Genomic DNA, 23,091 nt, shown 5'->3' on the forward strand with positions numbered 1-23,091 from the left:
TATCTGTTCAATCTATCTGTTCAGCTCCATTAAATGGAAGTTTACACAGTTTTCTTATTTACCACAACACCACTACCTTCTTGAGTTAGCCAATGTGGCCTGCAGTAAGAAAACATTTGGCCAGCACTGGGATGCAGCAATGGTAATATGTTCCTTTTAAACACTGCTGAGGTTCTGTAACACTTAATATGTGTGTAGGGTTACTGTTATTGTAACAGAGAAATCATCTCAAGCAGTTTGGGTAGGAGGGCCACTAAGAGAATCTGAATGGATCTGGCTGTTAAACTGTAAGAAATTATCTATTATAATAGGACCCTACACACAATGTATTAGCTTATTATAAATCACAGGCAAAGACTGTACTCAGGAATTACTGTTAAATATTACAAAAGTTGTTTATTATCTTTAGAATTTTGCCATATAAGATATCTGTACATAGAATAAGATGAATCGGAATTTCTTTAATCCTTAATGATTATTGTTTGATTTTCAATCCATAATTCTGCACATACACAGAGCAGTGGGAAATCATACCATTAATATACACAGTATGTGTTTATGGTACAAATATGTGCCACTCACCTTAGTACATCAATGAGTACTTTAAATTAAAGTAAAAAAAGCAGTAAACAAGTACCTTAATGTTTCTGACCAGAAACCAATAAAAGTGTTTTTGTAATGCCTGTCCATCTTAAAGAAGCTTTAACATTTAAATCTGCAGAACTGTTCATTTGCTCTCTAGCACTTTAGCCCCTTCTCCTGTTCACATTGTACAGGGTTTATCTCAGCTGATTCTTCAATTGCTCCAAGCTCTAAAATCTAACTTCATTTTGTAATGTGTTAATAGAAAGTACGCCCTACCATGCTCTCTAAAGACTGGGTAAAGATAATGCATTTTACTAAACTTTTCAGGGACAATGTGGCCTGCAACAAAAATGACAGCTCATTCTAGTACTGTACAGATAATCCAAGATTGAGAATTTCAGCACTTTAGAATGGAACCACAGTGGGTTACAGCGGGTCATACTATAGAAGAGCTGGGTGTTTTGGTTCAAGAAGAAGAAATTTAGCAAGATAGCGGGTGTGGTGTGATAATCCAGAAAAGAAACAGCAATGACACCACAACCAATAGATAATAGAAAAGGACACAACATCTTCCACCAGCTATTCATGGTGAAAGCTAGAAAAATATTAATATTTAGAATTGTTCATTTTTAAAAGCACACATTTCACCCATTTAAATAATCAAATAAAAACACAACAACAAGTTAGGTAGGCAAGTCCTTTTTTTTACCTTGTCTTTTTTTCCCCATAATATACGTTAATTTTCTATTTAAGAACAAAAAAAAAAAACTATATATTTTTTTCTTTTTTTTTGTTTTGTTTTTAAGAGTCTCTCTGAACAGTTTCTCTGAACAGTGGACATACATTATCACAGGTAGGAAACCAGTTACAAACTGGGGGTCACTGAGAAAGGTTTACAGTAGACATCCAGAGGCTCCCTCCCCATCTTCAAGGCTACATTATTCCACAGGGGTCCGGTCCTTCTTCTTTCCCTCATGTTTTGGCTTCTTAGAATCTGTATTAATGAGAATAAATGAAAGTAAGCTGTGTTATGTACAATTGATAAACAGAACTATGTAAGACTGCTCTGAAAACCTATTAGTTAAACAATACAATAATAATATCAATGTAACAGCTTGAAGAAAAACATTTTTATAATGTAAGTTTACACCCAGGAGCTCAAGAGCTGACAGCCTCTGGAAGACAACTGCCAGCTCTGCAAGTGTCCGCTTGAGCCCTGGCCAGTAAGTGCGACTGTAGAACAGTAAATAATCTGACAATTACACACAGTTCAGCTATTTGCAGAGCATCCCCAGGAATGGACTTAGGAAAAAAACAAACTGTGTAGCCTCTGGTACTGATAGTAACATAATTCTGCAATGAATTTCCAGCAGTGTGTATGGGTTCACACTACTGGGATTCTGGGATATTAGAAATAATTAATCTAAACGCATGGCTGAAGACGTGGTGCAGACGGAAAGGCTTCAACTATCTTGATCACTGGACCACATTCTATAACAAGGACTATCTATATAGACGGGATGGACTGCACTTAAATAAAAAGGGGGAACCAGTCTACTTGGAGAAAAGATCCTGAGCAGGTTCAGAAGCATTTAAACTAGAAAGGGGGGAGAAAACAACAAAAAAACAGAAGGGAGACCGCATCAAAACAAGGACAACTCAGGTAATACAGCCATTAAATGTATTTATCTAAATGCTACAAGTATCAGAAACAAAATGTTAGAACTTGAAGCTACTGCACTAACAAGTAACTAAGATTAACTTGGTTGTCTCATAGTGATGGGGACAAATATAATATTTGTGGGTATACACTGTATAGGAAAGACAGGCAGGGCAGAAGAAGTGGAGGGGTAGCGCTATACATAAGAAACAATCTTGAAGCCCAAGTGTTAAATCTGGACAAAGAAAACAAAGCTGAATCAATATGGGTCAGAATAACAGACAAAAATTCAAAGGGGATAATAATCTGTTATACAATGACATTAGAAATGCATGCAGCAAAGGAGAAGCAATAATGTAGGATTTCAACTTCCCCCATATAAAATGGGGAAACCCGGTGGGTAGCATGACGGATGAAATTGAAATGGTGGAAATGACAAATGACTGCTTCCTAACGGAATTTGTCAAGTCACCGACTAGAGGGGAGGCATGCCTTGATTTAGTCTTTTCAAATAACAAAGACAGAATAACTAAAAACAGAGGTCAGAGAACCACTGGCAAAGTCAGACCACAACATGGTCTCATTTGAAGTGCTTTTTAAAACCCCAAAAGTAATGACTAAAGCTAAGTTTTATAATTTTAGAAAGGCAAACTATGAAGGTATGAAACAGAGACTAACAGAAGTAGATTGGAGTAAAATAGAGAAAACATCCACAGAAAAAGAATGGCTGTTCTTCAAAAATGTAGTATTAGAGGCGCAAAACAATTACATACCTAAAGTAGACAAATCTAAGTGTAAAACTAAATTGCCAAAATGGTTTAATAGATCAATTAAAAAAAAAAAAATTCAGCGAAAAAGGCACTTTACAGAACATTTAAAATGGACTAAAAACAAAATACACAGAAAGAGTACACGGACCTGCAAACACAAGTCAAAAAGGAAGTTAGAAAGGCCAAGAGAGAAATAGAAATGAACACTGCTAAGTGGTTAAAACCAATTCCAAAATGTTTTTCCAATATTACAACAGCAAGAGAACATTCAAAGAGGAGGTTACATATCTAAGAGATACAAATGACAAAATCATAGACGAAGAAAAAAAATAGCAAATATATTAAATTATTACTTTTCACAAGTTTTTACAAAGTAGGATACGGACAACGTGTCAACCTGTTCCTATCCAGTTTTAAATAACTTTAGCATAACAGAGGCAGAAGTGTTAAAGGGACTAGGAGTTCTTAAAATAATCAAATCCCCTGGGCCAGATGAGATCCTCCCAATAGTACTCAAAGAAATGAAAGAAGTTATTTACAAACTGCTAACAAAGATCATGCAACAGTCTCTTGACACAGGGGTTGTACTGACAGACTGGAAAATTGCAAACGTAATATCGATCCACAAAAAGGGAAACAAAACCGAACCAGGTAACTACAGACCAATAAGCCTGACTTCTATTATATGCAAACTTATTGAAACTAATAAAATCCAAAATGGAAAATTACCTATATGGTAACAGTATCCTGGGAGACAGTCAACATGGTTTTAGAAAAGGGAGATCGTGTCTAACTAATTTTTTTGAGGATGCAACATCGATAATGGATAATTGTAAAGCATATGACATGGTTTATTTAGATTTCCAGAAAGCTTTTGACAAAGTTCTGCATAAAAGATTTTCTCAAACTGAACGCAGTAGGGATTCAAGGAAACACATCTACATGGATTAGGGTTTGGTTAACATGTACTGATTAGAGGTGAAACCTCAAAATGGAGCGAGGTAACCAGTGGAGTACCACAGGGATCAGTATTAGGTCCTCTGCTATTCCTAATCTACATCAATGATTTAGATTCTGGTATAGTAAGCAAACTTGTTAAATTTGCAGACGACACAAAAATAGGAGGAGTGGCAAACACTGTTGCAGCAGCAAAGGTCATTCAAAATGATCTAGACAAGATTCAGAACTGGGCAGACACATGGCAAAAGACATTTAATAGAGAAAAGTGTAAGGTACTGCATGCAGGAAATAAAAATGTGTATTATAAATATCATACGGGAGATAATGAAATTGAGGAAGGAATCTATGAAAAATACCTGGGAGTTTTTGTTGACTCAGAAATGTCTTCATCTAGACAATGTGGTGAAGCTATAAAAAAGGCCAACAAGATACTTGGATATATTGTGAAAAGTGTTGAATTTAAATCAAGGGAAGTAATGTTAAAACTATACAATGCATTAGTAAGACCTCATTTTGAATATTGTGTTCAGTTCTGGTCACCTCGCTATAAAAAAGATATTGCTGCTCTAGAAAGAGTACAAAGAAGAGCGACCAGAATTATTCCAGGTTTAAAAGGCATGTCATATGCAGACAGGCTAAAAGAATTGAATCTATTCAGTCTTGAACAAAGAAGACTACGCGGCGACCTAATTCAAGCATTCAAAATTCTAAAAGGTATTGACAGTGTCGACCCAAGGGTTTTTTTTGACCTGAAAAAAGAAACAAGGACCAGGGGTCACAAATGGAGATTATACAAAGGGGCATTCAAAACAGAAAATAGGAGGCACTTTTTTACACAGAGAATTGTGAGGGTCTGGAACCCCCCAGTAATGTTGTTGAAGCTGACACCCTGGGATCCTTCAAGAAGCTACTTGGTGAGGTTCTGGGATCAATAAGCTACTAACAACAAAATGAGCAAGTCAAAGTCGTTTGTAAACTTTCTTATGTTCTTATGTTCTTACTGAGATACTATTGGTAAAAGTATGAACATTTGACCACTGTGGTACCATTCTTCAAATGACTAGTGAGTCTTGTGCTACTTTTACTTGTGTCACTGAATATCATTTGGAATCAGCCTGTTAAACATATTTGATAGATAAACTGATGACAATCTGATATTGTCTCGGCTCAAACATTTAAAAGTGTTAAACCTTTTAGTGTTTAGAAGAAACACATCACTTTGCCTTTTCTGAATGATGAAGACAAAGCACATACAAAACTGGTTATTTTTCAATCTGAACAGTTTAACACATTTAAATAAGAGAACAAGCTATTGACTGTAAATCACACACCATCTACATTCCTAAATATATGATGCCAAAATATTTTTCAACTTAATCCTGACTCTCTTTATTTTTTTATTAATGGGTCAGTTTCGGAATGGGTCCCCAGCGGCTCACCTAGTGAAAGCACTCAGTCTCACTGCGCTACAGTGACCCCTACCAGTCAGGTGGACACTATACAGGCTGTGCCGCGCCTCCAGGGGTCAGTAGCTTGGTAGCATCCAAGCTATCAAGTTGTTTGTTGAAGTTTGTATAGTGATAGGTAACAGTAATAAATACTCCATGGCAGAGGCTAGAGTTGGAGTTATTATCGATAAACTGTGTAAGTATGCGCAATATGACTAGTCATGACCTTGCTAGGTTATTATTATTATTATTATTATTATTATTATTTATTATTATTATTATTATTATTCCAAGCAAGAATGGCTGAGAAGCCTATTGTTATTGCTGGGATTACTTATTAATATATTTATTTCTTTTTTTGGTAAATTTGCACATATTGCAGAATTCATTTAAGGTTGTAGATTCGTGAATCTTCATAGATTAGTGGTGGTAGAGGCCTTTGGGAAGATGTGTCTGTGCGAAAACGAAGGTCATATGTCACATGGTTTGGCAGCCTGAGAAAGGCTGGCTTTGTAGGGGTGACATCAGAACCAGGAACAGAAACCAAAACATGCTTTTGCTGGCGGGTGAAAACTGAGCTGTTGTGCTCAGTATATTTATTAAATGAAAAACAAAACAAACAGTTTGACAAAACAACACACAAAACAAAGGGCAAGTTGACCAAACAAACAAATCATTCTAAATAACAAGTAGCGTACGGGTTTCCAGCGCCTTTAGCAATTGTTATTTCCTTTCTTATGCTCTTTATCTCCTGTCCCCACTTTCGTTCATTACTGAGCTCCTCTGACACTCCGTGCCTCCTAAGCTTAGAGTGGGTCTTTTATATTCTTGGTTGGAGCCTTAATTACCCATTAATAAATTACCTTATTAAGACTCCAGTCACATTATCACAAGAGTTCTAGGGAAGGGTTTTTAATCCCATCCCCACTGACTACAAATTATAAGACCAGCTTTTTCGCCAGTCTCAAAAAGTAAATAATAATGTTAGATGACTTTAGTCTCACCGCACACAAACACATCTATACATACAGTACTGTGCAAAAGTTTTAGGCAGGTGTGAAAAAGTGCTGTAAAGTAAGAACGCTTTCAAAAATAGACATGTTAATAGATTATATTTATCAACTAACTAAAGGCAAAGTGAGTGAACAGAATAAAAATCTAAATCAAATCCATATTTAGTGTGACCACCCTTTGCCTTCAAAACAGCATCAATTCTTCTAGGTACACTTGCACAAAGTCAAGGATTTAGTAAGCATATAGTCAGATGTATGATTAAACAATTATACCAAACAAGTGTTAATGATCATCAATTCAATATGTAGGTTGAAACACAATCATTAACTGAAACAGAAACAGCTGTATAGGAGGAATAAAACTGGGTGAGGAACAGCCAAACTCAGCTAACAAGGTGAGGTTGCTGAAGACAGTTTACTGTCAAAAGTCATATACCATGGCAAGAGTGAGCACAGCAATAAGAGACAAGGTAGTTATACTGCATCAGCAAGGTCTCTCTCAGGCAGAAATTTCAAGACAGACAGGGGTTTCCAGATGTGCTGTCCAAGCTCTTTTGAAGAAGCACAAAGAAACGGGCAATGTTGAGGACCATAGATGCAGTAGTCGGCAAGGAAACTTACTTCAGCAGATGAAAGACACATCATGCTTACCTCCCTTCGCAATCAGAAGATGTCCAGCAATGCCATCAGCTCAGAATTAGCAGAAAACAGTGGGACCCTGGTACACCCATGGAGTTGCAAAATGGAGTTGGGGATTTGGACAGAATTAATGGTCTCCTCAATGCTGAGAAGTACAGGCAGATACTTACCCATCATGCAATACCATCAGGGAGGCATCTGATTGGCTCAAATTTATTCTGCAGCATGACAACGACCCCAAACATACTGCGAAAGTCATTAAGAACTATCTTCAGCGTAAAGAAGAACAAGGAGTCCTGGAAGTGATGGTATGGCCCCCACAGAGCCCTGATCTCAACATCATCGAGTCTGTCTTGGATTACATGAAGAGAGAGAAGCAACTGAGGCTGCCTAAATCCACAAAAGAACTGTGGTAAGTTCTCCAAGATGTTTGGGCCAACCTACCTGCCGAGTTCCTTCAAAAACTGTGTGCAAGAGTACCTAGAAGAAGGCAAAGGGTGGTCACACCAAATATTGACCTGAGGTAGATTTTTCTTCTGTTCACTCACTTTGCATTTTGTTAATTGATAAATATAATTTATTAACATGTCTATTTTTGAAAGCGTTCTTACTTTACAGCATTTTTTCACACCTGCCTAAAACTTTTGCACAGTACTGTATATAATACAAAACTACTGGCTTTCGCCGTCATATTAACATATACATCATAATACAAAAACAATAATAACAAAGGGGCGGGACACTCCGCCACACAGCCATATTGGATTTTCCATGAATTCTGGACAATTTAAATAAATCTTCTTCTCTTATGGTAGAGATGTGAAACTTGGGGCACAGACTACCATCATGCCTTAGATATAGATTTCTTCAAGAGAAGGTGATTGGTCACATGGTTTGATGGCCATATTGGATTTGTCAAAAATATTCAAATGACTTTTTCTCTGACACCGTAATGCCGACTGAAGCAAAACTTTGCATAAATAGCCTTGGTAAGGTTATCTATCAAGTTTGTTCAAGGCAGGTCGCTTTTGGTCAGTTTCAGCTATGGTCAATTTGAACAACCAAAGGAAATATATATATATATATATATATATATATATATATATATATATATATATATATATATATATATATATATATAACAAATCAAAACAAGAAAATGTAAATAAACATCTGAACAGACATTGGTTTACAACATACATATTTATAAAACTGAAACGATCGCAATACATTTTTTACTTTTCAACAGCAATTGGTTTATGATCAGATGAGAAAAAGCAACTAAACAACATAGATAAATAAATAATTGTCGACATTTACCAAGCCAAATGGTAGATTTCCAAAATAAACATGATAATGCTTTACTTCGGACATTTACTGGTAAATGTCAAGAATAACCAAGTGCCTCTGACTAATCACCGAATGTCTTGCTTTCATGCATTGTAAGGCACAACATGCTACAATAAGTAAATATATCTATTTATTTACTGTCTTTGTGGTGTTTTATGTCATACCAATGTGTGATTTTCTCTTAAAAGGTCCAAAATGATTTAATTTGCATTTAACAGAAGGTTTTTTTTTTTTGTTTTGTTTTTTTTTAATCAAACTACTACGTATTTGGAGTACACTATCCTTCAATACCATTGTGAACTGCTTTATATGCAGATTTACCAGTGTTGGTTGTTTTACATAAGTGGATCACAATATTGTTCAGTACCATGTTAAACTAGTTTAAATTGTTCAATTGTGCATTACTGTAAGTCGTTAATGATTATTTTGTTAATGGAAATGTCTATGCAGAAATAAATATATTCTTAGACATTAATGATTATTTTGTTAATTGACCATTTATATGCAGAAATAAATATTGCATTTACCAAGCTTTGGTAAAACACAAGATTAACCAGTAAATATCTGAACAGCAATGTATTTTTTAATAATAATCAGACATTTACCACCTTATTTGCTAAATGTTGGCATTTACTGGTAAAACTTAAGATTGACCAGATTCAAACTTTTACCGTAACATAAACATACTGTATGCATGGTGTTCTCCTGGCCACTACTTCACTTATGGGGCTGTTGTTAAAAAACTTTGTTGTTGTTGTTTTATTATCATCCATAATTATTAAACACTAAATAGTGCTGAAATCTTTTGAAGACATTGAAAAACCTGTCTAGTCGAAACGTTTGACATTTCATTTTAGTTTATTTTAGTTGTTTTATTGTACTACCTGCATTATTGGATTAGTTAGATTGATGGGTTATTTGTTATATATTGGTTAAAAAAAAATATATTACTTGAAAAATCAACCCATCACATGTTTTATTCGCTACCAACAATTTAAGATTTAAGCAAAGCAAATACATTCAAGGTAAGATACTGTTTACTAAATTCATCTCCTTTGATGCCGCTCACTTTCATACTTGACCTTTAAAGATGCTTCAGCTGTACATTATGGTCCTGCTTAGATAAACACAGAGGGGTAAAAAACAGACTAGAGAACTGCCATCCTTTAGAAATAAAAACAAATTATAAATAGAAGAAACAAGGCAGTTCTCCCTTCCTGCTGTAATCACCTTGGATTGTATCCCCTCTGGTAAGATTTCCAGAGGGGTGTCAATTTGGGAGTAAAGTCACAGAGCAGTTCCTTCTTATCGGAACAGTCATCACAACAGCTATTAATGCAAAAAAAACAAGCTTGGCCAAGAGCTGTTGCAGTCTGATGAGAGCTTTTACTTTATATTAACACCAGCTTTTCTTTCTTTTTCATTGTATACATTTCTTGAAAAGGATTCTCTTTCTGGGTTTGATCCCGGAAGAGAGAGATGCAGATTAAGGAAATATGATTTGTGTGTTGCTCTGCTGGCCTGGCCAGGTGATTTTATCATCCCCCGCTCAGAAGCATGCTGGTTTTCTAATCGCTGTCCTGCACTCCAGTGCCTGAGCTGAATCAGAGATGAAGCAGGCTTCACAGAGCCTGACAAGAGAGGAGCTGTCTGGAATCTAAATAATCCCTGGGGTATGAAGCACAGAAGAGACTGCTTTGTGCAGAAAAGAAAAGTAATTAGGGGGGTCTGATAGCAGACTGTAGTTGTTGTTATTGTTGTCATTGATAATAGTGTAATATCGCTTTTGGCAATTGTTTGTTCCTTCTTCATATGGTAATACCAGAAACGGCTAGTTTTCTTGAGAATTTTAAACACATTTATTCATTTGCTGCTTATCAAGATGGTTCATACTCTAAAATATGCAAACTGGTCTATTAATTGAAACAGTGAATGTGAGTTGCTTTTAAACCAGCACTGTAATCTTTTGAATGACTATCTCCTATCTGAAAAGGGGAATTCAGAAAAGGAAATTTTTAAGGTAAACTTCATATTACATGGCAAGGAGTACGTTTCACGGAAATTATGAAATCCATGATAACCATGAACAAAATACAGCCTTAGTTATGGATGATCTTAGGTATGTATTCAGTCGTCGAAGACTCGAAAATCTGTGCTCAGCAGTAACATTAGACATCGGCATAATAAGGTAGATTCTTATATGATATGACCGTGCCTCGGTTTTTATGTGGGATGCAGAGTATAACCGCAACTAAACAAAGTTGTGGTGTGTGGTGTAAAAAGCGCCTTTTTTCCCGTTGTCCACATGCTTCTTTTGTCAAAAAGTGAGGGGGCATGCCCCCCTTGGCCCCCTCAGCTCTGGGTACGCTGGTGGAAGTACTTGGTTTACTAGCCTCAAGTTGTACTCCCTTTTGTCATTTACTTTGCTTGTTTTTACCAGGATTTTCCATTGTTTGTTTTTGGTATATGACAGGCGGAAAACCCTGTCATTGCCTTTTCAAGTTTCCTCATTATAGTGGCTCTCAAAGTAATTGTAGCTAACCAAATAGTCCCATACATTTTCTCCAACATGCGCGTATCAAATGTGCAATTTTGAAAGAAACACGTTTTAGTAAATATGTATTTTCATTTTAAAACACAATGGGGGTTTATGGCAAAGTGCCCCGCACCTGTGCTATTTATTTGTCTTTTATGTTGTATATAGTGTGTTAATGTTGGTGTACAGTCATTGGTACATGGGATATAAATGGGTCTGTGTAACACAAGTGGTGTAAAATGTATATTTGTATTTAGGCACAAGGATTGCACAGCACTTCACGTGCAGGTAAAATGTAATAATATGCGAGCACAGGGAATTGCACTTTATTAATTCACGTGCATTTGTACCGAGACTCCAATTGAATGACTGATTAGCAATCGAGTCTCGATACAGCTGCATAAAAGCAGCATGTTTTCACTCACTCTGGGTTGTGTGTTCTGTGAGTGGAGAATAGGTGAGGAGAGGAGAAACCAAAAAGAGAATTAAAAGTAAATAACTGACTTAAACTCAGTGTTTGTCTGTTCGTCCGCTGTTTGTTAGTGTCTGTTTCGTTTAGTGTTAATTCGTTTAGTGTTAATTCGTTTAGTGTTAATTCTCTTTATTTTGGCCTCAAGTGCCATGTGCTGTATTTTTGTTTTAACCTTTTATTTTTTGTCTGTTTGATTATTAAACTGCACATCAGCCCCTTCACCATTGCAAAACCTGCGTTCTGTGTTGGTTCCTGTTTCTGGTCTGACGTCACCCACTACAGCCGTCTTTGTGACAGGGGTATTTTCAAAGGAGATCCGCTGAAGGATCGAATATTTCAACCGTTTTTTTTCTGCACTGCTGTTTTTCCCACCGATTCAGTATTTTCTAAAGCTTTGGAAAACACAGTAAGACTCCATCTGCTAGTCTAGTTCATTAGTTATTCTGACAGATTCTTTTGGTGGAATACGTAATTATCTAAGAACCGGTGTCTATTTTCTAAAGACAAAAGTGGTGGATAATGTAAACTTTCACTAGTTAGCTTTCCGCTTGCTTCAGCATGGTCAATACGACTATCGGCCAGTAAAAACAGTGATAGCAAGTGAGACCGAGTCGTTCTGGCAGTCAACATGGACCTTATGTTAGAAGCAGCTTTGTGCGTGCGTGTGTGTGTGTGTGTGTGTGTATATCTATGTGCATGTGTATTTCTGTGTGTGTGTGTGTGTATTACATTCCCAAGCTGAAATCCCATTGCAATGCACACAATGCTCTTTACTTCAAGACAATCTGAAAAAGATCGGGGTTCGTGCAACATTTCAAAGTAGGTATCTAGAAGTGGAAACCCTGTGCTTGATCCATATGTATTCTTCCTTTGTTATCTTGTCTAAACTCTTTGTTAAGTTTTATGCTTTCCCCATTTCATATAGCATACTCACACACACACACACCTGAACAGGAAAAAGTCAATTTAACAAACCATTCTGATGGAAACTATAAGGTCTATAAATATACTATGGAATTAAAATGTTATTTAGGGGTAGAGATTAATGTTCAACAATGATACAATGTACACATTGTTTTGCACTTCAGATATACGGTGGGCTTACCTTTAAAAAGTAGAAATAAAAACTTCAACAAGGAAAATGTGCTTTCTATATGGTGCACAATAAAGTAGTAAACTTGGAGAGGTGGTTTACAAAAGAATGGTTTGTGTGTGCTATATTAAACAAAGACTATTTTATAGCAATCTACTACAATCTACAAAATAAAAGCAACAAGATTTGGTAAAGAGCCCAACCAAAAGGTATAACCTGCAGCAAGGTTTTGCAGGGTATTCCATTTAAGAAAGAATTCTGCTTGTGATTCAGTTTATTTATATAGGGATATTTTGAGAATAAAAACATATTGCAACTAATATGAACAATGACCTCAGTACGATGGCCTTATTAGGTCAGGGGCCAAAGTAACTAACAAATTTAGCATGCAGCACTTATAGAACCCTGCAGATATAAAAATCACTACCTCAGCTGCCATCATTACAGATTCAAAACCTCAGCTATAAAGGTTAATTTTTCTTCTACGATAAATGCACAAAAACCTGACCTCACAGAATATTGATGTGTGCCTATTATGAAGCCAGTATGAGTTCTTTATCATATAAAACACCAAGTCACATGTCCACTATATAGCATCCATCATAAGTCATAGGTGTGGGTGCCATTAGATTGTGCCCAAGGAGTTTCTATGAGCTGCATGCCGAAATTGGTTAAGCGATATTAACATGGAGGCCTGAAAACCCATTGAGGTGAAACTTTCTGACATTTCTAAATAGGCCGCATCTCCTACCTAGTCTAGAGTAATATTTAACATGCTTGTTTCCAGAGAGATGTAAAGCTTTTTTTGCTGAATATAGCTTTTTTGTTTTAGCCACATGTTGCTTACTTAGCAGAAACTTGAGATGGGTGGAAGGCAGCACTCTGTATCGCTGTTTTGTGTCTCTCAGCCAAGTTGCTCCACTCTCCGTCCGTAGCCCTCGCCCTGTTTTTTCTTCTTCTAGGTAATCATCACCTCATTTTAGCCCTGCAGCAGTCTAAAACTCCCTTGTCCAAGGTTATTGCTTAGAATTGCAAATGGCATCTCATGCTGAGCAGACAGCCAGATAACTTTTCACCCATAGCTTTTAGCAATCTGTTAATCATCCCTGCAGGACTCCACCCCTCTATCCACTGAGTCACCAATAACACAACATCCTTATCTTGCTGCTAGTAGACAAGTAATTACACCTTCTTCCCTAAAAGCTTTCCTTTTATCTTTCCAATCCCCTCAGTCATTTTTCTCTTTGTGCAATTTCATTTCTCTGTGCCGGTATCTGGGCCTTGCTTAAGCAGTGCCCTGTCTCTCCTACTCCTCTCATCACATAATAGAACAGAAGCAACAGGGAGACTGTATAGTTTAATCCAGGCTTATTCTCAAAGCTTTTAACTGTTGTTTGTAGTTTTCTCCTACTGGTATGTTCTTGTAGAATGTGTTACTGTTATTTAAATGGACAAAAATCTGTATTTCCCAGGCTTCTGTTTTGTCTACTGTCCCATTCTTTGTGGTGCTGCTTAAGAGAACTCCAGATTTGAAAAATACTTCACAGAGTTAAGTTTCTTTTAGTATTTCAAAAAAAAAAACTAAAAACAATTGTGTACTGCACCTAGAACAAGGGTAAGTGAACACATACATAACTGTATCTTGACTTTTTTCTGTGTTTATAGAATAAATAATGTTTAAAATATTTTCTGTCATGTATCTGTTAAAAACTAAAATCAGAAAATATAATTAAATACAGTAAATTCCCATTGATACGAATTTAAAGGAACCAGCAAAGAAAAGTCAGTAATTATCTGTAATTTGTATTATCAGGAAACTAAAGCCAAACACATACTGTCAGTTTTTATTGAAGTTACAGTAAAATGAAAATCAATTTCCAATTACAGAGCAATGAAAACTATTGTACTTTGTACTGAAGATACAGCTGTAAGTTAACTTTTAAAAATTATATATTGCAAATGAACAGCACTTGAAACCTGCATGTCCCATTTTGATTACATAAGAACATAAGAACATAAGAAAGTTTACAAACAAGAGGAGGCCATTCGGCCCATCTTGCTCGTTTGGTTGTTAGTAGCTTATTGATCCCAAAATCTCATCAAGCAGCTTCTTGAAGGATCCCAGGGTGTCAACTTCAACAACATTACTGGGGAGTTGATTCCAGACCCTCACAATTCTCTGTGTAAAAAAGTGTCTCCTATTTTCTGTTCTGAATGCCCCTTTTTCTAAACTCCATTTGTGACCCCTGGTCCTTGTTTCTTTTTTCAGGCTGAAAAAGTCCCTTGGGTCGACACTGTCAATACCTTTTAGAATTTTGAATGCTTGAATTAGGTCGCCACGTAGTCTTCTTTGTTCAAGACTGAACAGATTCAATTCTTTTAGCCTGTCTGCATATGACATGCCTTTTAAGCCCGGAATAATTCTGGTCGCTCTTCTTTGCACTCTTTCTAGAGCAGCAATATCTTTTTTATAGCGAGGTGACCAGAACTGCACACAATATTCAAGATGAGGTCTTACAAGTGCATTGTACAGTTTTAACATTACTTCCCTTGATTTAAATTCAACACTTTTCACAATGTATCCAAGCATCTTGTTAGCCTTTTTTATAGCTTCCCCACATTGCCTAGATGAAGACATTTCTGAGTCAACAAAAACTCGTAGGTCTTTTTCATAGATTCCTTCTCCAATTTCAATATCTCCCATATGATATTTATAATGTACATTTTTATTTCCTGCGTGCAGTACCTTACACTTTTCTCTATTAAATGTCATTTGCCATGTGTCTTCCTTTGTAAAAACTTGTGAAAAGTAATCATTTAACATATTTGCTATTTTTTTTTCTTCCTCTACGATTTTGCCATTTGTATCTCTTAAACATTTAATCTCCTCTTTGAATGTTCTCTTGCTGTTGTAATATTGGAAAAACATTTTGGAATTGGTTTTAGCTCCCTTAGCAATGTTCATTTCTATTTCTCTCTTGGCCTTTCTAACTTCCTTTTTGACTTGCGTTTGCAGTTCCGTGTACTCTTTCTGCGTACTTTCTTTTTGGTCCTTTTTTAATGCTCTGTAAAGTGCCTTTTTTCGCTGAATATTTTTTTTAATTGATCTATTAAACCATTTTGGCAATTTAGTTTTACATTTAGATTTGTCTACTTTAGGGATGTAATTGTTTTGCGCCTCTAGTACTACATTTTTGAAGAACAACCATCCTTCTTCTGTGGGTGTTTTCTCTATTTTACTCCAATCTACTTCTGTTAGTCTCTGTTTCATGCCTTCATAGTTTGCTTTTCTAAAATTGTAAACCTTAACTTTAGTCTTTACTTTTGGGGATTTAAAAAACACTTCAAATGAGACCATGTTATGGTCTGAGTTTGCCAGTGGTTCTCTGACCTCTGTTTTAGTTATTCTGTCTTCGTTATTTGAAAAGACTAAATCAAGGCATGCGTCCCCTCTAGTGGGTGCCTTCACAAATTGTGTTAGGAAGCAGTCATTTGTCATTTCCACCATTTCTATTTCATCCTTCGCGCTACCCACCGGGTTTTCCCATTTTATTTGGGGGAAGTTGAAATCCCCCATTAGTATGGCTTCTCCTTTGCTACACACATTTCTAATGTCATTGTATAACAGATTATTGTGCTCACCGTCTGAATCTGGCGGTCTATAGCATGCTCCTATTATTATGCCTTTTGAATTTTTGTCTGTTATTCTGACCCATATTGATTCGGTTTTATTTTCTTTGTCCAGGTTTAACACCTGGGCTTCAAGACTGTTTCTTATGTATAGCGCTACCCCTCCTCCTCTTCTGTCCTGCCTGTCTTTCCTATACAGTGTATACCCACAAATATTATACTCGTCCCCATCACTCTCAGACAACCAAGTTTCTGTAACACCTATCACATCATAGTTACTTGTTAGTGCAGTAGCTTCAAGTTCTAGAATTTTGTTTCTGATACTTCTAGCATTTAGATAAATACATTTAATGGTTGTCTTACCTGAGTTGTTGTTCTTGTTTTGATGCGGTCTCCCTTCTGTTTTTTTGTTGATTTCTCCCCCCTTCCTTTCTAGTTTAAATGCTTCCGAACCTGCTCGAGGATCTTTTCTCCGAGTAGACTAGTTCCCTTGTTATTTAAATGCAGTCCATCCCGTCTATACAGATAGTCCTTGTTGTAGAATGTGGTCCAATGATCAAGATAGGTGAAGCCTTCCCGTGTGCATCACATCTTCAGCCATGCGTTTTGATTAATTATTTCCAGCTGTCCATATGGTCCTTTGCAAGGTGCGGGTAGTATACCAGAAAATACCACAGTTTTGGTTTTCTCTTTTAATTTCCTTCCTAGCTCTCTGAATTTATTTTGCAGGGATTTTGGTCTGTCTCTTCCAATGTTGTTTGTACCGATGTGGACGACTACTACCGGGTCGTCTCCTGTTCGTTCTAGGAGCCTGTCCACGTTCTCAGTGATGTGCTTGACCGAGGCTCCCGGAAGGCAGCACACTGTTGTAGTAAGGGGGTCCAAACTGCGAACTGAACTTGCTGTGTTTCTCAATATGGAGTCCCCAACAATCATGACCTCCCTTCTTTTTACTGTCTTGTCACCACTGTCAATAGGGTCCTGGATGTTGTTCCTTTCATTCTCTTGTTGTTGGTTCTGCTCATCACAATTCTGAAGTGACTCAAATCTGTTGGTTGTTTTGATTTCTGGTGGTGGTGTTTGACGAAGTTTCTTTTTTTCCCTGCTTCTGCCTACCTGAACCCAGCTGTTCTGACCTTCTATCTCCCTGGTGGCTTTCAGTCTGTTAGGGGTGATGCAGACTTCCATGAATTGTGGGTGTGCTAGTTCCTCAAGATCCTGTTGCTGTCTCACTTCTTCCAGCTCCATTTCTAGCATACTTACTAGTTTATGCAAATCCTGGATCGCGCGGCACTTTGCGCACACTTGGTTTAGCTCCGCTGGGTTTTCTCGGATTTCCCACATCAAGCAGGTGTCACAGATTACAGGCTTGAAGACCATGTTGAGGTTTTTTTTTTTTGAAGTTTAGTTTCTTCTGCAGCTGTCAACCTGCTTTCCAACTGTTTCGAAACTGCTCTGTACTTTTCCACGCCTGTACTTCTCCCACTCGCTGTCGCTTCCACTCGCTGTCGCTGGGAAGACTGCCTCGTTTAACTGCGTTGTTCTGCTGTGCTGTCGGCTCCTCCCCTCGCCCGTGTCTCAAAACGGCGCTGAATTTGAATCAGCTGCTCCGAGTTTCAGCTTGTTTGTTATCAGAAAAACACACGCGGCTGTGTTTCCCCAATGTCCCCAGTTTTCTGATTAAAGCAATTCAAGATGCAATTTCTCCTTTCTGCTTCGAAACTGCTCTGTACTAAAATGTTGAAGGCATTTTAACTTCAACATCAGGGTATTGAACAAATTAGAAACATTGACGACTTGCATCCACAGTTTACTGTTCATAAGCATGTATTAATGTATCCTTTTTTTTTTGGTTAATAAAGTATTTTTGGGAACGATGAAATCTGTAGCAAGGATAGGGCAGGTTTTTGCTTGAGTGCTATGGCAACTTCAAATGCCATAGCATATTGTTACCGCGATTATTACAATATTCTTAAGAAATAAAAATAAATGATTTCATAATTATTATTTGTACTTCCTACAAAAAAAATCCAATTAACTAAACTGTACAGCTCTGCTGTGTGTCTGTGTGTACTATTCACCATGCACATAGTGCTGTGCAGTGATTATGTCATGTGACTATATGCAGTAATGATGGGAAATTAAAATACCACACACTGTAGAGAAAAGTGTAAGGTACTGCATACAGGCAATAAAAATGTGCATTATAAATATCATATGGGAGTTACTGAAGAAGAAGGAATCTATGAAAAAGACCTAGGAGTTTCTGTTGACTCAGAAATGTCTTCATCTAGACAATGAGGGGAAGCTATAAAACAGCCCAACAAGATTCTCAGATATATTGTGAAAAGTGTTGAATTTAAATCAAGGGAAGTAATGTTAAAACTGTAAATTTACAGTATAATCATAAATCTCGAAAAACTACTCACTTCTAAATCTTTTGTAGTCATTTTTGTATTACTTTAGTATAAATACATATTAATTTGGATTCATATGTTGTTTTTTTCTGACTTTATGTGAACGAAAAGACACAAAAGCTCACGTTTTCTCATTGGAAATAGTGATATTTTTAAATTTACCTGTCCTGGTCACAAAAGCAAAGTTTGTGAGGAATAATAGCCATTTTCTATACTTTTGAGGCATAAGCAATTAGGAAAAAACACTTACTACCCAGGAAAAAAAAAAAAAAAAAAAACATTGTTACAGTGTTATGTCAACAATAAAATATGTAGTTTCGTTGTCAGTTCACAGCCTTTGTACAGCCAGCAAAAATGTCAGAGCCCCAGGTAAAAGGATAATTTGATTCCAGTCAGCTTTTCTTATTGTGAAACAAACACAATAATTAATGGCCTTCTTTGGATTAATTTAATATTTGTCAAGAAAAAAAAAACCATCTTAAAGGGAATTGCTCAGGGAAATAGGAATATCTTAGTACACACTTAGTACCTATTCATTTTCAAGGAAATCCATTACAAAGAATTAGAAACCTCTGATCGTCTAGAGCAGTGGTTTTTAACCTGTGGTATGGGTACCAGTACTGCTATGCAACTGGTAAACACTGGCAGTTGTTCTTTATGATGGTATGCTTCCTCAACCACAATACTCCCTCAATCACTCCATTGTAATGTATTAATCTGTTTATACCACTGAATCACAGAGCAATTTGAAATTATGACGAGAGGTATTTGTTGTGAACTTTCAAAGTTACTGATGGGGAACCAAAGCAGCCACTCTGTGTTGTTGATTGTAGTGAACTCTTGTCAAATAATCAGATGATGCCGTCACATTTTCAGTGAGAAAAATAACTATAACAGGGTTCAGTAGTTCGGGACAAACACCAATCACGAAATACTTTAGTACAACTATTTATTGTGGAGAATGTGGAGTATGCAATTCTACAGAGAATTATGTTGTATATACACTTTCATTTGGCGTCAAACCTAACTTAGTTTGAGGGCTTGCTACTTGGCCGAATGGACTAGGCGGAGACTCCCACTGATAAAACATAGAAATAGTTTTTAAGAAAGTTGGAGAAGGGGAGGTGGTGGGTTACGATGAAATCGAAACGCAACTGAGGAGGTAAGTGAAGAGGGTATTTATAGTGCTAACAATCTTAATTAGCTAATGTGTAAATTGAATGACTTAATTTGGTGATGCAGAGATTGGTGTCTGACCCTCCTCCCGAACTATAATTATAAATTTCAATTCAGTAGTTTGGGACAAACATCAAACATGAAATATTTTAGTACAACTATTTATTGTGGAGAATGCAGATTATGCGATTTTACAGAGAATTATGTTGTATATACTCTTTCATTTCGCATCAAACCTAACTTGGTTTGAGGGCTCGCTGCCTGACCAAATAGACGAGGTGAAGACCTCCAAAGAGAATAAGTCGGTCTCAGTGCCACGATTATTATTAAATATAGCTGACTTGAAGGTTTAGCCAATCTTTAACAAATGAACATCACCACGCAGGAGAGGAAAACAAAACCCATTTTTTGGAAATAAACCTCTGGGAATCCATGGGAGTACATTTTTGTAAAAGTATTTTTAGGATCTGTAATATTTGTTCTAATGTAAACTTGGTAAGCACTGGAGGACCAACATCTTAACCACTTGATAAGGGAGTCTGGAACTCCGTGGCAAGAAGCTGCTCTGATTCTGAAGGAATGACCGGAGAACTGCTCAGCTGTGAATCCGGACCTGGAAAGAATCTGGCGAAGGTGAAAGAAGAACCAATGGCGGGTGACGATTGTTCCATTTTTGTTAATAAACAGCGGGTCTGAGGGTGATGCGTCCTGAGTAAGACGGATAAGAGAGAAATGGGTCATATAGGCTAACATGGGAGTTTAATTTATAAACGAAATAGGAGAGGTTCCCTAATCTTTATGGTCAGTTTTATTTCTTTTGAGCAGGAAGGAAAAGGTATCAGATAAGGTGAATGCTAGGTCGGAGATACAGGGGTGAATCTGGGGGTTGACTTTGACAGCGATGTAGACTGGAGCACCTAAGGAACCCAAAAAGGCTAGAGAAAAGGGCTTTAAGGTTTATCTAAAAACTGGGAGGAGTAACCAGAGCAGATGAGAGGCACCAAAAGAGTATGTTGATGGTGATAGGTAAGCAAGTAGGGGGAGAAAGAGATTCTTTTAGGATTAGTGAAATGTGCAAGTTGCCGAGTATAGAGCTGGGATGCCAAAAATGAGTTTGTAGAAAAACTGGATGCTGGAAATTGAAAGGGACATAATATAGGATGATACTACAGGCATTAAAAATGAAGGGAACAGAATGCAGTTCCAAGATAGCTAGTATATTTGCAGTGAGCAGGGAGTGATGTTGAGAAGAGTTGTTTCTTGAGCCTGCAGAATTAAGGAATGCAGCTAGTGGCTCACATGAATGTCAGGTCTGAAAAGGGAGGAATCTGAGTTGGCAGGAGGTCGTCTCCGGGAGCTAATGCTCTGAATCTCTGCATTTGGAAAGGAGAAAGAGAATCGGCGATTACATTCAGGTGGCCGAGAATGTGTTGAGCTCTGAGAATGAACTGATGAGTAACAGATAACCAGATAATCCTTTTGAATATTCTCATTATATGGTGGGAGGATGAACGACCTGTTAATTTGGAGTGTAGCTGAATTATCCAAGTGGAGAAGAATGGATTTTTGGGCCAAGGAGCAGAAAACCATTTTCCCTTGTAGTATCCTCCAAAGCCGAGAGAGGAGCTGCATCTGTGAACAGTTGAATGTCTTTGTGCAGCAGGAGACAGTTGACGTAAAAGTAACGTCGTTCCAGATTTTTATTAGGAGCTCCCACAGGCAGAGTTCCCACAGGAAAAGCATTTCACAGAGAAAGGACCACTATGGGTGCCTGCTAGATGCCCATTGTGGCCAGGGAGAGTCACGGGTTGGAATTTGTAAAAACACCCATACTGGCATGGGTTGGGCTTGTTTTTTTGTGAGATTTGCTAACACGGGGAGCGACCTGTAAAGCAACGGTCTGTGCTGACATCATAGCGCCTGCTATGGGAAGGATGCTGCAGAGTGGAGAGAAAAAAGGTAAACAAATTCTCCTTACATGCTGTAGATTTTAAAGTGATGTTTTTGCTATGAAGATAATGCTAGAGCCTGGGGATCGTCCAGCCTCTGGTGTCTGGAGTTGCGGAGGAACGAGTGGCCAGGCAGGAGCTACGGCAGACAGGAGAAGCAGACATCTGGGCAGAGAAGTTCGGCGTGGTTATATACCACCGACCAAAGTTGTCCCGGGAAGGGCTGGTTGAACTGGTTGAGTGGATCTCGGCTCTGGGAAAACTGCAAACAGATCATCATCCAGAATATTGACCATGATGCGTGCATTTACAATGAAATCGAAACGCAACTGAGGAGGTAAGTGAAGAGGGTGTTTATAGGGCTAACAATCTTAATTAGCTAATGTGTAAATTGAATGATTCAATTTGGTGACACAAAGATTGGTGTCTGACCCTCCTCCCAAACTTTAATTATAAATTTCAATAGGTCTCTGTTTTACAACAGAAGTTTAAGATAGCACATAGTTACTGGTACACCTGGTGGTCCCTGCTTGAAATACTGGTACTTGAGATTAAAAAAGGTTGAAAACCACTGGTCTAGAGCAAAGGATATAGAGCATTAATGAAACAGAAGCAGGGCTGTTATCAGTGGTAGAATAAATGGTATTAAAGCGTAGGAAACAGGGTTACCCATCCCCACATGCTGCTACAACTGTTTAAATATAGTGTCACCTGTCCCCACGTGCTGCTACAACTGTTCAAATAACACATCTGTCATTGTTAACATGACAACTTTTTACACTTATAACTTTAAAAATCTTCAAAGCTTTTTTTTTCAAAATGGCTGCTCTAGTGCATTGATAGTGTAAGGATTACTGCCCACACTGTCAAACAGGTAACACAGCAATAATAATGCATGATGTGGTACAGAACAGAAAATCCAGAGTGCTTATTATTTTTTTTTTAATTATTATTATTTTTTAATCACTCATTCTACAGTGATTTAGACAACAGATCTTAAACCTCAGTGCACTAGAGCGGCCATTTTGAGTTAAAGTTATAAGTGTAAGAAGTTGTCAGTAAAAGAAAAAGTATAGGTATGTTATTTAGACAAATAGCACTATTCTTCAAAACCCATCTACTTAATTTTTAAGCCAAGTATGAATTGGTGCATACCATTAGTAAAATATTTTGTTACCACTGTAGTACCGCTCTACCAATGGTGATACATTTGTAGCTAACCCTGGAATTCCCTTCAGTACAGAACCATTCCATTGTCATTGTGGTGACCCTGCAGTCCCAATAAAAAGATTTGGTAAAGAATCCAAGAATGTTAGCTGTGCAACTGATAGAAATCAGTTGGAAATCCTGAGTTATTTCTATAGTTTTTTTGTACGTACAATTAGTGCTGGGA

General features: G+C 37.3%; 1 protein-coding gene across 1 annotated transcript in view; it reads right to left on the reverse strand.

The window, feature by feature from the left end:
• Positions 1 to 1,209: 1,209 nt before the first annotated feature.
• ptn (pleiotrophin) overlaps positions 1,210 to 23,091 on the reverse strand; it is a 95,095-nt gene continuing 73,213 nt past the window's right edge. The window contains exon 5 of the mRNA XM_041255485.1: positions 1,210 to 1,579. Coding sequence (XP_041111419.1) covers positions 1,524 to 1,579 — 56 coding nt within the window. The 3' untranslated portion in view covers positions 1,210 to 1,523. The remainder of the gene's footprint in view (positions 1,580 to 23,091) is intronic.

The sequence above is a fragment of the Polyodon spathula genome, chromosome 7 (assembly GCF_017654505.1).
Source record: "Polyodon spathula isolate WHYD16114869_AA chromosome 7, ASM1765450v1, whole genome shotgun sequence".
Taxonomy (NCBI): Eukaryota; Metazoa; Chordata; class Actinopteri; order Acipenseriformes; family Polyodontidae; genus Polyodon; species Polyodon spathula.